The 16,078-nt window shown below is 50.2% G+C and overlaps 1 protein-coding gene across 2 annotated transcripts in view; it reads right to left on the reverse strand.

Annotated features, from left to right (window-relative positions):
- Positions 1-16,078, reverse strand: part of WNT3A (Wnt family member 3A) — a 42,438-nt gene that overhangs the window by 11,803 nt on the left and 14,557 nt on the right. For both annotated transcript variants that reach the window (XM_074312159.1, XM_019729792.2), the window contains one exon: positions 14,363-14,604. In XM_074312159.1, the coding sequence (XP_074168260.1) occupies positions 14,363-14,604 (242 nt within the window). The remainder of the gene's footprint in view (positions 1-14,362; positions 14,605-16,078) is intronic.

Here is a 16,078-nt window from a genome sequence, read left to right on the forward strand (position 1 = left end):
GACCAGCTTGCCTAGCCGCCCCTCCCACAGCAGCTCTGGGGCCCAGGGTTGAGCCAGTCCTGGTATTCCTGGGACTCTCTGCACACAGCCTGGTGCCTCTCCCACTGCACCCTTCCACTCTCTGCTTGCTGGGGCCCCCAGTGGACCTTCTCAGAGTTTTCAAGGCCTGAATACTCTCCCCCAGCCTTGCGGAGCCTGCCTTCCGGCCCAGGAGGAGCTTGGCTCTGCTCTGCCTCTGCTCTCTGCCAGCCCCTCTCCACCACCCTCTCCTCTGGAGATAAGGGGAGAGCGAGCAGGGCCCTTGGCCCTGTCCTCAACAAGGGCTTGGGGATCCCTGCTTATCAGCCTCAGGCAAACAGCCCAGGGCTGCCAGACACACTTGAGGGGAAGGGTGTGTCAGCTGGAGGGGGCGTTGAACTCATTCCTGTCCAGTTCTGTCACCAGCTAGCTGTGCAACCCTCCATATGTTTGTCTCCCCTGCCCCTCCCGCCGTGAGCCTCAACTTCCTCTTTTGCCAGATGAGGAGGGGGTTCTCCTCAGGTAACTTCCGACAGCTGAGGATGCCATGGAACGGACTTCAATTTGCTCATGGAAAAGAGAAGCCTCTGCTTCATGTTTCAGGAAAACGTGATTAAGTTTGTTCTGGCAAAGAAAATCCACTTTAAAAGTAAAGATACAGGCCTGAGCAGTTTTCTGAGATACTGATCCAGCACCAAGAAAAACTGTGACTCTGTGCTGGAGAAACTTGGCAGGCCCACCTCTCAGAAGGGATCGAGGTGACTGTCAGCCTCAATGGGACAGACAGATGCCACACACCTCCGGAGATGGTGCTCTGAGGACACCCCATTGCCTTCACGCCATTCTCATCAAAGATACATAACCTTCATCCATCATTGGGAGGTGACAGACAAACCCAGAGACCTGAGCCGGCTCTTGCTGGCCTTAAGGGCATGAAGAACGAGGGCGAGGATAAAATCCTGGATAGAAAAGGGACATTGGAGGAAAAACATGTGAAATCTGGGTAAAGCCTGGCGTTTAGTTAATGGTGATAAAACTTAGTCTTGACGGATGCATCTGGGTTTGTGCATCAGCCCTGGGAGAGGCCTGAGAAGGGATCCAGACTCACTCCTGCAATGTTTCTGTAAGTGGACAACTATTTTCAGAGAAAAAGTTCAAATGCACCCTGAGGCCATGTGGAAGGAAGACTGCCCAGAATGCCTAGGTGGTTTTAACCTAGGGGTCATGGGCAGGCTTCTGGGGGTTCGTAACCTTCCTGAAACCATGAGTAAGAACAACAACACATGTCTGAAAACTCATGCATTTGTCTGCATAGGGAACCGTTGCCTTGATCAGATTTCAGAGGGGTTTGAAACAGGAAGGTCATGAGTCACTGGCTGGAGTAGCCTCAGTTTACGAAGAAGGGGTGACAGGGCTCACCTGAGGTCGTGGGTAGGGAGGGTTTGGAGCCCAGCATCCACCCCAGTCACAGCAAAGTTCTTATCCACAGACAGTGCCTTCTGTTTACACAACAGAGTGGCTCCTGATGGGGAGGGGAGCCAGCCTGCCTGGGAAGGAACCTCCTTTACGAGCAAAATGCCTTCTTCCCACTCGGCTGTCAAGGGAGGAGGAGGAGACACAGGCTACCGGGGGGTGTTTAAGGACCAATGCTAACGGTTTGCCATGTCTCTGGGGTGGAGCGTGGATGAACTTCTTGAGCTACCTCAGGCTTGCTCTGTTCAGTCCCAGAACTCTTACTCCCACACTGCGGTCAGGCTGGGAAAAGGCAGAAGGGAGGGAATTGTATGACAAAATCACTCTGTAAGATAAGCCTCTTCCACCAGAAAAGCATCTTCCCAGAGACTTGATGTGTCGCATTAGCAATTATTTATTGAGTTCATGCAAAATACCAATGATCTTCCTTCCACCTATCTCCCATCCATCCTTCCATTCATGCATCCATGACCTATCCATTCATTCATTCATCCACCATGCATCCATCCATCCATCTATCCATCCACCATCCATCTATCCATCCACCATCCATCTATCCATCCATCCACCCACCCATCCATCCACCTACTATCTATCTATCTATCTATCTATCTATCTATCTATCTATCTATCTATCATCTATCTATCCATCCACCATACATACATCCATTCATCCATCCATCCAGGACTTGAGATACTATAATGAGCCATACACTAAACTCAGAACTAGGAACTGAGATGAGTAAGATGCAAGGTGTCCATTTTTAAAAACAAAGGTGAGAAATCTGCAAGAAAGTGGATTGCTGTTCCTTGTGATTAAATTTCTAGCAACCCAGGCTTTCAAAAGTTGCAAGAGCTACCTATCCCAGTGGTAATTAAGCAGAAGCTGGAAGACCCACTGTCAGATGGAGAGAATATTCACACTGGGGAAGAGGAGGGTGAATCAGAGGAATCCTTCCATACCTTTAGTAGGAGACTCTACTGTTGCAAGTCAGGTTATTTGCTTTGGACTGGGCAGAGTCATCTGCCTTTGAGAGCTTATAGTTCATGAAAGAGAATAGGGGGAACAAGGACACACAGTAGGCTTGGCAACATGAACTTTGGGGCAGGCCTGGGATGGGTGGATGGATGGTTGATGGATGGGAGATATATGGTAGATGCATGGTAGATGGTTAGGTAGATGGATAGATGGTTTAGTGGATGGTGCACAGAGGGTAGATGGGTAGGTGGATGGGTGGATTGTTGGACAGGTGGATAAAGGGTGGATGGATGGTGAATGGTGGAAGAATGGTAGATGATGGATGGTGGTTGTATGGTGGATGGATGAATGGATAGATGATAGGTGGATGATGGATGAATGGGGAGAGTCTGGTGTAGATGAGGGAGTTCTGTGTGGTGAGACCTGGGCACCTGGAGGAGGGCAGGAAGAGATGCCCGGTGTGGCCCATCACAACCGAGGCCAGTGCAGCCCTAGGTGTGAGGAGCCAAGTGTCACCTGTGAGATGGGCTTTGCGGTTACTTCGCCTCCTAGAACTTAAAAGGGATCTTTATTCCCTGTTTCCAGGTTTGGATTTCAGGAGCTCGTTAAGTACCTGAGTTCATTTGGGGACTGAAAGAGGACTGCCAAGTGTTGTTATTTTTTCGTGAGAGGGCAAAACATATAAAAAATGACTATTAGAATTTCAGAAAAGGACCTTTTAACATAAAAAAGGTTATATTTCTGAAGTTATGTATGTTGAAAAAAGTTCCAAAAAATCATTCCAAGGGCCTGTCTTTCACATTTCACCATGAAGCTGGTCAGTTGGCAATAATTTATTGAGCACCAACTGTGTTCTAAGTGGAGAAGGCCACAGCCTTGTTCCTGAGCTGACCTTCCTGTGGGGAGGTCACTAAGGAGGTCCTTTCAACCAGAGTGATAGCAAAGCACAGCCTGGAGTTTGCCTAGCCTTGGGCCAGAATCCTTTATCACTGATGAGGGAACTGGCCCAGACAGGAAGAGGGGCACTCTACTCAGCCCCAACGACATGCGATGTGCAGAGGCTCACAGTGGGTCAGCCACTGGCCCCAGGCTGCACAGCAAGGAACGCAGAACCCAGACAGAAGGTCCCAAGAGAGGCTCCTGCAACCCCAGCAAGGGGTCCTGAGACTCCATCAGGCTGTTTCTATGGCTGAAGCTCGAGGAGAAGGAGACCCCACCTGCATTGCTGGGACCACACCCACTGCCATGGTGAGATAGGGGGATGCCCACCTGTACTCTCCAGGGAGGGAAAGGCTGTAGGGTACTGACGCTAGATGAGAAGGTGGGGACAGCCTGGAGCTCCTGGGACAAGCCCATTGGCCCAAGGAGACACTGGCGTGGCCTTTCTGAGGGACAAAGGTCACCCCAGGCAGTGGAGGTTCCTAGAAGGAGACTGGTTCAAACATGACCTCTGAACGGTAAGATGGAGCTCCTAGGACATTCTGTCTGTGGGGTACACCAGATGGGCCCCTCAGGAAGCTCTTCAGGGACATGGTCACCTAGGCCATGCATCACTACAGGCCCACCAATGAGCTGGGGGCCACAGTTCTGGGGGCATCTATATTTGTACCTGGTCCCATGCGATTCCCATGTCTCCTTGGCCTGAGCCTCCACGTTCTGTTACAGCTTCAGATTTGTAAGCTCCCTCCTCTGGATGGTGGCCAGGCCCAGCAGGTATGTAGGAGGGGAGGAGCTCCATGTGTGTTTGTGTATGTGAGGGGGGTGTCTCTGACATACTCCCTTAGCCCTGGGCCCGCATGGTGGGCTGTATGTCTCTGTCTTGGTCAGTATGTGAAGCCAGACCCTCCAGTCACCGGCCTGGCTGTTGTCACCTGGTGCCTAGACAGGGACTCAGCCAAAGGCAAGGTGGGGTATGACCTCCCTGGGAGCTGCAGGACCTGCCCTGTCAGAGTCTCCTCCTGGCTGACCTCCTTCCTCACCTGGGTACAGCCCCCCAGGCTCCTGGTTTCCATCTGTCCTTTGGGCAGTGCTAAACTTCAGGTCTCGTGGGGGCCTCTGTGGGTCACTCTACCCCTGCCTGTCCATAGAGAATCACTGGTGGGTCACAGAGACAGACAACTGGGGTGTCCTCAACCACAGTGCACCCCCAGCACACACACAAGGCCCCGGCCTCCGTCTCCAGGCCTCCCACCCTTCCGGGTGTCATGGGGCCATACAGGGCTCTGCCCACCTGGCAGGTGAGGGGCGGAGGGCACTCCTGGAGCCTTCAGTGGCTTGGCACCTCTCCCCTCACCAATGCCCTAAGAGGAGGGAGGGACTATGGCCCTGCTGGAAGAGGGCTGGCCCACGCCCCCTTCTCGCCAACGCCTAGCTTCCCTGGTTCCAGAGTAAGCTAGGCAGCCAGGTGGGGCTGGGGGGGGGGGTGTCACGATGGCATCTGGTAATCCTGCATCCCGACGGAGCCACCTGAGAGCGGAATGCGGCTGGCGCCCCACTGTGGCCACGGCCCCTGACACCGCCCTGTCGGCAGCACGGCCAGCGTCCTGATTACCTGCTGGGGCTAATGAATCTGGCTTTGTGAGCCACTGTCACGCCGCGTTAGGCCCACAATGGCCGGCGATATTTTATATGAATTTCCCCCTCGTCGGCGATTAGGCCATAGCCAGCTGGTCATAGCAACCGCAAGGTATGCGCGGGGACCACTGTTCACACGCCGAACACGGCCCTTGGGCGTGTGAATCCAGCAGCATTTTCACTTCTCTCTGTGCTTAATCTTGTCGTCCTGGCGGGCACATTGTGCTCTGAGCCAGACCAGTGGGGTGTCGCCTGGCTTCTCTGGCGCCTTCACCTCCTCCCACTGGGGAGAGTTAATGACATACGGGGAGAAACCCCTCCCACACACACACACCAAACACTTTTCGATGGGGGTCAGGGGTCGCAACCTGCACTGGGGACACCAGTCCCCCCAGTGGCCTCCTCTCCAACCTCTCCTGAGCCCTGTGCTCAGCCTTCACCTGTACCCGGCTCTCCCACAGAGGCGGCAGACCACCCCGTGGATTTTCGCCCAGAAGGGGCTCTGCCAGGGAGAGGACAGGCTGTGCTATCCCTCTTCTGCTCCTCCCCAGCCCAGCCCCCCAAGGAGAACAGGAAAGATTCAGGGGGCTTGTGCCAGGGCCAGCCAAGGGCACAGGCAGGGGGCTAGGAGGTTGGGGAAAGGCACCTGCCTGCTGAGAACTTGACTGACCCCGCAGACCTTGCCTGAGGAGCTCATGGGTCCTAGGGAGCTGATCAGGAATCTGACAAGACAGGCTTCTGGCCCTGCCTGCACAAGGGGCACCGAGCGCATGGAAGGACAGAGCCCAGTGCCCAGGGTCACGGGACAATGCAGCTGGGGGCTGCTCCTCACCCTGGACAACTCACCCCTAAAGGACACTTCCATTGTTCTCAGGTGAAATGCCCCACCCGCTGGGAGCTCAGCTTCTCTCAAAGCCACGTGGCACACACGCCTGGACCCTGGGCCAACCACGTTCAGCTGTGCTCCCCAGGGGCATGGCCTGGCTGTACCTCCTTCAGGGTGTCCGCTGAGGACCTGCCTTCTGTGCCCAATGGCCTCCCTACCCCTTCACTTTGTGAGGTCAAGACAGGGTGTTGTCCAGCTCTGGAGAAAGCAGGCCCTCCAGGTGCCTAGGGGCCTGCCTGGAGCAGGGAACAGATAAGAACAATCCTGCATCAGCCTCCGTGCACTCAAAATTCTTCAAATGCTTTCTGCCCTATGACGCAGGTTAAGTGGCCCTGCTGCCTTCGAAGCAGGAGTGGGGTACTTGTTCCAAGCTGGCGCTCACTTCTGGCCCCCAATTCTACCCTTGGAGCCAGCAGATTCTGGGGGTCCAGGGCCAGGCCAGGCAGGTGGCAGGAAGAGTGCATGTGTGCGTGTGCGCTGGAAGTAGGAGCTGTGAGCACATGCTCTTCCCCTCCTATCTTCACACATACCACACACACACATGCTCACACTCACACATGTTCCCACATACATGCCACATGCCACACAGGGCTGGGCCCCTCTTCTCAGTTGGCCAGGAGGACGATGTCAAGCTCTGTTCAATGAGGCCGCCTCAGCAGGGATGGCCAGGCACCCTGTAGACCCTGCCACAAAGCCTGGGTGACCTCTGACATGATTAGGGTTGCCCTGACCCTAATCCAATCAGATTGATTAAAGTGAGCACAGCCAGGGGCAGGTGGGGGCCTCCGCCATGGCCTCCTGAAGCTGGCCTCTCTCTGGGGAACCTGGCGGGCTCCTTCCTCCTGGCCTTTAGGCCACAATGATGGGGCCATTTCTCAGCCCCATGGTGGACAAGGGGCAGAGGGGGCTTCCTCTGTCCCATTTAGACAAAGTGGTGAGGGGTAGAGGCTGAAGCAATTGTCATCCAATAGAAAAGGGAGGAGGTGGGATATGTGAGAGGGAAGAGGGGAGGGAGAGGCTGGACAGGGGAGCTGGAAAGAGTAAGGGACAGAGACAGGAGCGCAGATGTGGGGGGAGCAGATGTGGGGGAATAGGCATGGGGGAGACCGGACGTGGGGGGAGTGTACATGGGGGAGAGTGGATGTGAGTGCACAGGGTGCTGCGTCACTGAGGCCACACTAGTGTCCCGGAGGCCTGCTGGCATCTAGACTTCCCAGGAGAAGCTTTTGAGGAAGTTAGGGTTTGCAAAGCCGGTGGCTGGTCTGCTCCTCAGGCTGTGCCTGTGTATCTGTTCTCCCCTGGAGAGCCCTTACTGATGTCACATGGTCTAAGCCATTCCCAGGAGTCCTGGTCCAGCCCTCATCTTGCCTTAGTTTCCTCACTTGTAACGTGGTTCTGGCTCATCTTATGGGTGTGAGGATTCAATCTGCTGCTTGGTGTAAAACACAGCACTCTGCTGGGAAGCACCGCATACATGTTGTAAAGAAAGAGAAAACCCCTTGAGACCAGCCACCGTCCATGAGAAGTTCACTCACATGGGGACACCCAGATCTATACCTCTTCTTTCAGTCATCTGCTGAGCACCTATGCATCAGCATTCCTTACTAAGCACCTACTATGTGTGAGCACACACCTCGGAGCTGCTCCATGCACCTGCCATGCACCTGCTATGCGTGGGGGAAGCACACCAAACTCCTGAGCACCCGCAGGGCCTGGCTCTTTTCTGGGAAAGGGATGGCATTAGGGGGCTGTGGGTGGAGCCAAGACACACGGAGCCACCCCAGGTAGGACCCGTGGGCTGAGAGCTGAAGGATAAGAAGGAGCTGGACAGGATGAGGACTGCAATGACCGGGACACAAAGACTGCCCACGGCCCAGACCGTGGGGGACAGTGAGGCGGGTACAGGGGCCGGCAGCTCTGGGTGGGCAGGGAAGGTCTGTGATGGTGCATTTGAAGTACGCTGTGGGAGGGATGAGCCTTGGGAGAAGGCATGGCACTGCGGCCCCCGGGGGCCGGAATCACAGAAGGAAGTGGACCTGGCCAGGGGCAGACCTCAGGGCTTTGTCGGCCCTGCTGACTGAGATGCTCGTGGGTCTGAGTGTAGCTAGAGTATTGTGAGTTTGGAACCAAGGAAGATGGGGCCTGATGTATGAACATGTGAGGAAAGAATGAGCCCACGTCCAGTGAGGATGATACTGTGCCCAGCTGTGATGCTGTGGCTTTCCCCAGGGGTCTCCAGGTAAGTCTGCATATCCCTGGGGTGCATGGAAATGGGCCAGGGCCCTTAGATGGCGTGAGTAGTTCCGAGGCATCCTCGCTATGCTCCTGCCTCCCCTTCCAGGGCCACTCTCTCCCACTCTGCCCGTGAGGAGAGTCTTGGTCTTCCTGGCACGCATCTGACCTAGTGTTGGCTATAACAACTGGGCCCAAGTCCCATGTGAATCAAATGTTTCAAACTCCTGATTTTCCACAGAATGAAAGAGAACCCAATTGAGTCACTAGCTGATAGATTTTTAAAACTTTTTGATGATAGATTGCTATATGATTTTTGGCACATGTAACTCAGAAAAAAAAACAGACTCAAAAGACATATTATATCAAAACTCTCCCATATTACCTAGTCATGTGAGTGGAATCCTCACATGGAGACATGCAAAATCAGCTAACATACCAGTGGTGAAGCACTGAAAGATATTCCTCTAAGATCAGGGGGAAATCAGGGTGCCCACTCTGCCCCCTGCTCTCCAACATTGTTCTGGAGGCTCCGGCTAGGGCAACTGAGCAAGAAAAAGAAATAAAGAGCGTCCAGACTGAGAGGAAAAGGGAAAACAGTCTCTATTAGTAAATGACAAACCCAAACTTATAATTTTAAGAAATGCCCCCCCCAAATCTATCAGAACTGATAAAACTTCAGCAAGGTTATAGAGCATGAGATCAATAAAAACCAACTGTGTTTCTTTACACCAGCAATGAACAATCTAAACATGAGATTAAGAAAACAATTCCCAGGCAGCTGGTTGGCTCAGTTGGCTAGAGTGCAGTGCTCATAACACCAAGGTCGCCAGTTCGATTCCCACATGGGCCAGTGAGCTGTGCCCTCCACAACTAGATTGAAAAACAACGACTTGACATGGAGCTGATGGGTCCTGGAAAAACACACTGTTCTCCAATATTCCCCAATTAAAAAAAAAAGATCCAAGCTTTTTGCAGAAATTTACCAGCTGATACTAAAATTCATATGGGATGCTAAAGGGCCCCAAATAGCCAAAACAAGCCTGGAAAAGCAGAACAAAGTTGGAGGACTCACACTTCCCGATTTCAAAACTTACCATGGTAGTTAAAATGGCATGGCATGGGCATCAGTAGGCTAGACATGTGGACCAATGGAATAGAACAGAGCCCAGAAATAAATCCACACTTCCCTCCCCGGCTTCCAGGTGGGGTCCAATCCCATCCTAGATAGCTTTCCTCTACCACCGAATGGCAGCCTTCCCAGGTAGAACAGGCTTCTGCCTTCTTCCCCAAATCCAGCTATTTCCTTCTCACCTAGGGGAGTGGAAACCCTAAGCACCTTTATCTGGGCTCTGGAGCCAGGAACCCAGATGGCACCAGGCCCTGTCTGGGGCCCCCTGGCCATGGTGCAAATGTTGAACATGCCTCCCTGCCCCATAACACCAAGGCTCAGCATGGGACCCACATAGGCAACAACTGCACCATATACATGCTTGCTCATATATACATACACACATGCTCGTGCACACACATGCACACACAGCTATACACTACACAATGTATGCATGCACACTTGCACACACATGCACATACACATGCCTGCATATACCACACACATATATGCACACACTAAATATATACTGGCACATAAACATCACACACATACATACACCATACACATGCACACATTACACACATGTGCACACATGCACCACACACATACATGTACAGATACATATGCATACACACATGCACATGCATACACACACACAGACTCACACAAATGTCTTCACATGCCTGATGTGCCACATTGCCCTATGGACTTAACTTCTCCCATGCACAGCAGTGCCCATCCCCGTGGGGAGCTGCTGTGTAATTACCCTAACCAGTAGCTCTGTGAAGTTGGCTGAGTAGCAATTATTCTCCCATTTTATAGATGGGGACGCTGATGCTCAAGGAAGTGAGCTGATTTGCTGGTCAAGGTCACATGGTATGACCATCCCTGCTCCAGAGAACATGGGCCCACCTGAGGAGGATGGTCATGACCACCTGACATTGGGGAGTCCTGGGCCATTGAACAAACACTGTCAGGCCCCACCAGCCCTCAATGCAACACTCAGCTGCATTCTCAGGATCCCTCATCAGCTGGCCCCTGCCCCACACATGCCAGCAGTCCCAGGGCCTGGTGCATCTTCCTCCCAGTCATCTCTTGTTCTCCTCCCTTCCTTCCTCTGCATTCTGGAGGCAACTGCACCAGTGTACAGCCCATCCTTTATGCTCATCTCCCAAAGCAACCTTGACATGACATCAAGCAGTAGGGTTTGTGTCCCCTACCCTAGAACCTTTGAAACTGCCTCAACCAACAAATGTGGCACTTCACAGCCCCTGAGATTAGGTCTCAGATGGCAACACAGTGTGATATCAGCAAAATGGCAGAGTAGAGAGTGCCAAGGGCCTGTCCCTCTGGAGATACATGGAAAAAAACAAGCAAAAACTGTCAGAATCAATATCGTCAGAACCCTGAAAAGGAGCTCAAGGTTTTTAGCAATCAAGCAAATGTTGAGTCAAGGAAAGGTGACTCTGACAAGGTAGGAGAGTTTGGGGTGTTTTTACTTGGCCCACCAGCCTCTCTGGCACAGTGATGTCTTGAGATGGCAGTCTTTATTGTTTCCATGTGGGTAGAATGTTCTGGAAGGAAAGTAGTGGACATTGTTCCCAAAGAATTTGTCTGTTTTAAGCTTTCACCTCCAGCTGATCTCCAGGTTCAGTGCTGACAGAAAGCAAAACTGAAGCAGAGTTGTGAGCAGACTAGCTAACATGGAAGGAGTGCACAGCACACAGCCAATCTACAAAGACCAGAAGAGTCTTTTTTTCCTTTTTTTTTTTTTTACTCCAGGATATTAAGGAAATTCCTGCCAAACCACTAGCTGACCACAAGATAAAGAAACAGATACTTCAGAGACCACATATGACAAAGAATACAGTCATTAAAAATAGTTTTAAAAAGTCACTAAACAAACAAGCAACCACAACTCACAGCAAACACAACAAACCTTAAGGAGGGGGAAAGTATCTGATTTCCTGAGTTACCATAGTATAACGTTCAAAATGTATAGATTTCAATCAAAATTATGAGGCATGCAAAGAAATAAGATAATCTAGATGAAATGGAGAAATTCCTAGAAAAACACAAACTATTAAAACTGACTCAAGACGAAATAGAAAATCTGAATAGGTCTATAACAAGTCCAGAGGTTGAATAAGTAATTTAAAACCTCCCAACAAACTTGGTGAACTGTATCTAACATTTAAAGAAGAATCAACACCAATCATTCTCAAACTCTTCCAAAAAATAAGAGGGACATTTCCCAACACATTCTATGAGCCCAGCATTACTTTGCTACCAAAAACCAGACAAAGACAAGAAAAGAAACTACAGGCCAATATCACTTATAAACACTGAAGCAGAAATTCTCAACAAAATTCTTGCAAACCAAATGTTCCAGCAGATTAAAAAGGATTGTACGTCATGGCCAAGGTGGATTTATCTCAAGAATGCAAGTGTGGTTCACTGTAGGAACATCAACCAACATTAACACACCACATTAAGAGAATGAAGGCAATACCACATGATCATTTTAATTGATGAAGAAAAAGCATTTGATATGATCCAACCCCCTTTCATGATAAAACACTCAACAGACTAGGAATAGAAGGGAATTTCCTCAACGTGATGAAGGGCATAAATGACAAACCCACATAATACTCAATGGTGAATGACTGTAAGCTTTCCTCCTACGATCAAGAAGAAGACAAGAATGTCCACTCTCACCACTTTTATTCAACAAAGTACTGGAAGTGCTAGCCAGAGCAATTAGTCAAGAAAAAGAAATAAAAGGCATATAAATTGGAAAGGAAGAATCAAAAATGTCTCTATTCATAGATGACATGATCTCATATATAGAAAATTCTAAAAAATCCACACACACACACACACACACACACACCCCTCTCAGAACTAATGAATAAATTAAGCAAAGTTGCAGGATATAGGATCAAAAATCAGTTGTATTTCTATATATCAGCAATGAAAAAAACTTCCATTTACAATAGTATCAAATAAGATAATATGCTTAGGAATGCATTAACCAAGGATGTACAAGATTTGTTCACTGACAACTACAATATATTGCTGAAAAAAGTTAAGAAAGGACTAAGTAAATGGAAGATACCTCATGTTCATGGATTGGAATACTCAATATTGTTAAGATGGCATACTCCCCAAAGTGATCTACAGATTGAATGAAATCCCTATCAAAATCCCAACAGCCTTTTTTGCAGAAGTGGAAAATCTAATCCTAAAGTTCACATGGAATTGGAAGGGACCCCAGATATTCAAAACAATCTTGTAAAAGAAAAACAAATTTGGAGAACTTACACATCCCGACTTTAAAATATACTACAAAGCTACAACGATCTACATGGTGTGGTATTGGTAGAAGGATGGACATATAGACAAATGGAGTAGAATTGAGAGTTCAGAAATAAATCCACACACCTATGGCCAATTGATTTTTGACAAGGGTGTCGAGACCATTCAACGAGGAAAAAATTGTTCAACAGATGGTGATGGAATAACTAGGTTTCCACATACAAAAGAATGAAGTTGGATCCCAACCTCACACTATAGGCAAAAATTAACAATATAGCTCAAAGATTAAATGTTTAAGAGATAAAATTATGAAACTCTTAGAAGTAAACATAGGTGTAAATTTTTGTAACCTTAGTCAATGCTTACTTTGATATGACATCTAAATAGATAAACTGGACTTCATCAAAATTTAAAACTTTAGTGCATCAAGGACACTGTCACAAAAGTGAAAAGACAACCTACAAAATAGGAAAAAATATTTGTAAATCATATATCAGATTGTCTAGTGTCCAGAATATATGAAAAACTCTAACAACTCAAAAACAAAAAGACAATCCAATTAAAAACTGGGCAAAGAACTTGAATAGACATGTTTCCAAAGAATATATACAGCTATCCAACACCCCCTAAAAAGATGCTCAACATCATTAGCCATCAGGGAATTGCAAATAAAAACCACAGTGAGATATCATTTTGCATCCACTGGGATGGCTAAAGAAAACAGATAGAGAATAACACGTGCTGACGAGGATGTGGAAAAAATTGGAACTCTCGTGCATTGCTGGTGGGAATATAAAAGGTTCAGCTACTGTGGAAAACACTTTGGTGGTTTCTCAAAAATTTAAACATAGAATTATCCTGGGACCAAACAATTCTACTCGTCTACCTGAAGACAGGTATTCAAATAGATACTTGTACAAAAATGTTCATAACAGCACTATTTACAATGGCCAAAAGTGGAAATAACCCTAATGTCCATCAGTGATGAACGGATAACAAAATGTGGACTATCCATACAGTGGAATATTATTCAGCCATTAAAAGGAATGAAATGCTGGAACATGCTACAGTGTGGGTGAATCTTGGAAACATTCTGCTAAGTGAAAGGAATCTTCTCCACCTCCCTCTCTCCCCACTTGCCCAGGGGGCCCAGCTACCATATGTGCTGAGGCTACTTGCAGGTGTTGCTGCTGACAGCCGTGTCAACTGCCAGACATGTGAGAGAATGGGACCAGCTGAGGGGCAGGGACCAACCCTGCCAGTGGGTGCTGCACTCTGATCGGTTGGGATGTACGTACGACACATCATCATTATTTAAACCATGATGTTTTGTGAAAATTTGCTCTTCACCAAAAGGTAACCGACATCCCGCCCTCCTCATCTTCCTGTCCTTCCCCAGTAACCCCTGGCTTCAGGGCCCTAGACAGCTTGTGCCTTTTGTGCCTCGTGTGTGTGTGTGTGTGTGTGTGTGTGTGTGTGTGTGTGTTTCCTCTCCAAGACCGCCTGCAGTGTTCCCTTGGGAACTATACAATTTCCTTTTGGGGAAGGGAAGCAGAAGGAATCTGCATGGTCCTATGTCCTTCCCAAGCCCCAGGAGCCCTCCCAGAGCTAGTATCCATGGGAAGGACCCATGTCAGAGATGCTAACGTCATGAGGTCTGTGCAGCATTTCCCACCTGCCCAGGGACAGGTGAGACACCAGGGCAGAGTGGGGCAGTTGGCTTGGGCCTGCTGCACCCACAGGCTGCCATCTCCACCGGTAGGCGTACCTTTGTCCAGCACGGGGCCGAAGATGGCCAGGCTGTTGTTGATGGTGGTGCAGTTCCACCGTCGGCCACGGAACTGGTGCTGGCACTCTTGGATGCTAATCCTGACGCCCTCTGCCACGCTAGGCATGATCTCCACGTAGTTTCGGCAGAAGCGCAGCTGCTTGGGTACAAGGCCCGGGATGCTGGCGCAGAGAATGGGCTGCATGCCCAGGGATGAGTACTGGGGTCCGATGGCCAGGGACCTGGGGGAGGAGGGCAAGGCCTGCTTAGTGGGAGAGCTGCCCTGCCAGCCTGTGAAACAGGAGTAGGAGCTGGGCCTGCTCTCAGAGGGAGTACATGGGTCCCTTTCCTTTGGGACACTTGTGTATTCCAGGGCAAGACGTGCTTCCACCCTGGAGATTTAGCACAAAACATCAAGATATGCCTGCAGAGTGTTGGAAAGTAAATCAAAGGACAGAGGCCTCCTGTTGCCCAGAGTAGGGGCTGCTGAGCTGGGGCTGAAGCTGGACGGGCGTAGCAGTGGCTAAATCACCCAGGACAAAATCACTGTTGAACACACACCTGCTGTGCCAACCCAACAGAAACAAAAGCACGTGTAGCCTGGAAGCACCCATGTGTGCAGCTGACGTGTGGGTAACATGGAAGAGGACAGAGGAGCGGCTGCAGAGAGGCCTGCCAGGTGGGTGACCTGGGTTCCTCTGAGACCAAAGCTGGCCACATAGTGGATAGGGACAGAAACCAGGGTGGCAGTTCCCTCATGCACACAGGGTGGGGCATGGGGGCGGGTTATAGGCTGACCGAAGGCAGCACACAGAATATTTCTCAGGCTGCAGAACAGTTCCCACTCACCTTAGGTGCCAAAGGATTTAAATTAAGTAAAATGACATAAAGAGATAAATTTTGGTTTCTCAGTCACACAAACCACATGTGGCCCGAGGCTACCATGGTATTGGGTGAAATATGGGACACTTCAGTCCCTGTGGAAAGTTCCACAGGACCTCAGTGGGCTAGGGAGACAGAGGTGCTCTGTGTTTGATGGGGGTGTTGATTCCACGTATTTGTGTGTCAAACTGATTGAATTGTGTCCGTTTTACTGTACATAATTGCACCTCAATTTCAAAAACCACAAGGTCCTCTTGGCAGGAGGAGCAAGAAAGAGCTTCTTCCATCTGGCGGGTGATGCACGGTCCTGCCGTCCTGGATGCATCCACCTCCACAGTGGGTGCCCCACCGTCCTGCTGCCTTTGTAAGTATTCATCTCCATAGTGGTGCCCTGCAGTCCTGCTGCCCATGGATCTCTTGCTGCCGTGGTGTGTGCATCTCAGCAATGGTTGGTGGTTCTTGTAGGCAGAGCTCTGCCTGATTCTTCTGCATCTCAGCACCTGCCCTGCATGGACAGCTCTGAGTGGGGACAACAGGGGCTATCTCTGCCACCTCTCAGGGACCCCTTGTGCCAATCTGGTGCTTGGCTTCCAGATGGATGAGCATGGGACAAGTGGATGGATGGCATGATGAGCTGACGTCAGCTGCCTCTGCCCTCAGGGGTGAGGCCTCCAGGCTGAGAAGTTGGGCCTGGCCTGGAGCCACAGCACAGGGTTGGGGGAGGACAAGAGGAGGCAGCGGGGCAGGGGGGAGAGACTGCCCTTGGCTAAGCTGTACACCCTCTGCCACTCTCGGTCACTTGGACACAGAGAACCATAAAGAGAGATCAAAATG

Source organism: Rhinolophus sinicus, linkage group LG10 (genome assembly GCF_036562045.2).
Source record: "Rhinolophus sinicus isolate RSC01 linkage group LG10, ASM3656204v1, whole genome shotgun sequence".
Lineage (NCBI taxonomy): Eukaryota > Metazoa > Chordata > Mammalia > Chiroptera > Rhinolophidae > Rhinolophus > Rhinolophus sinicus.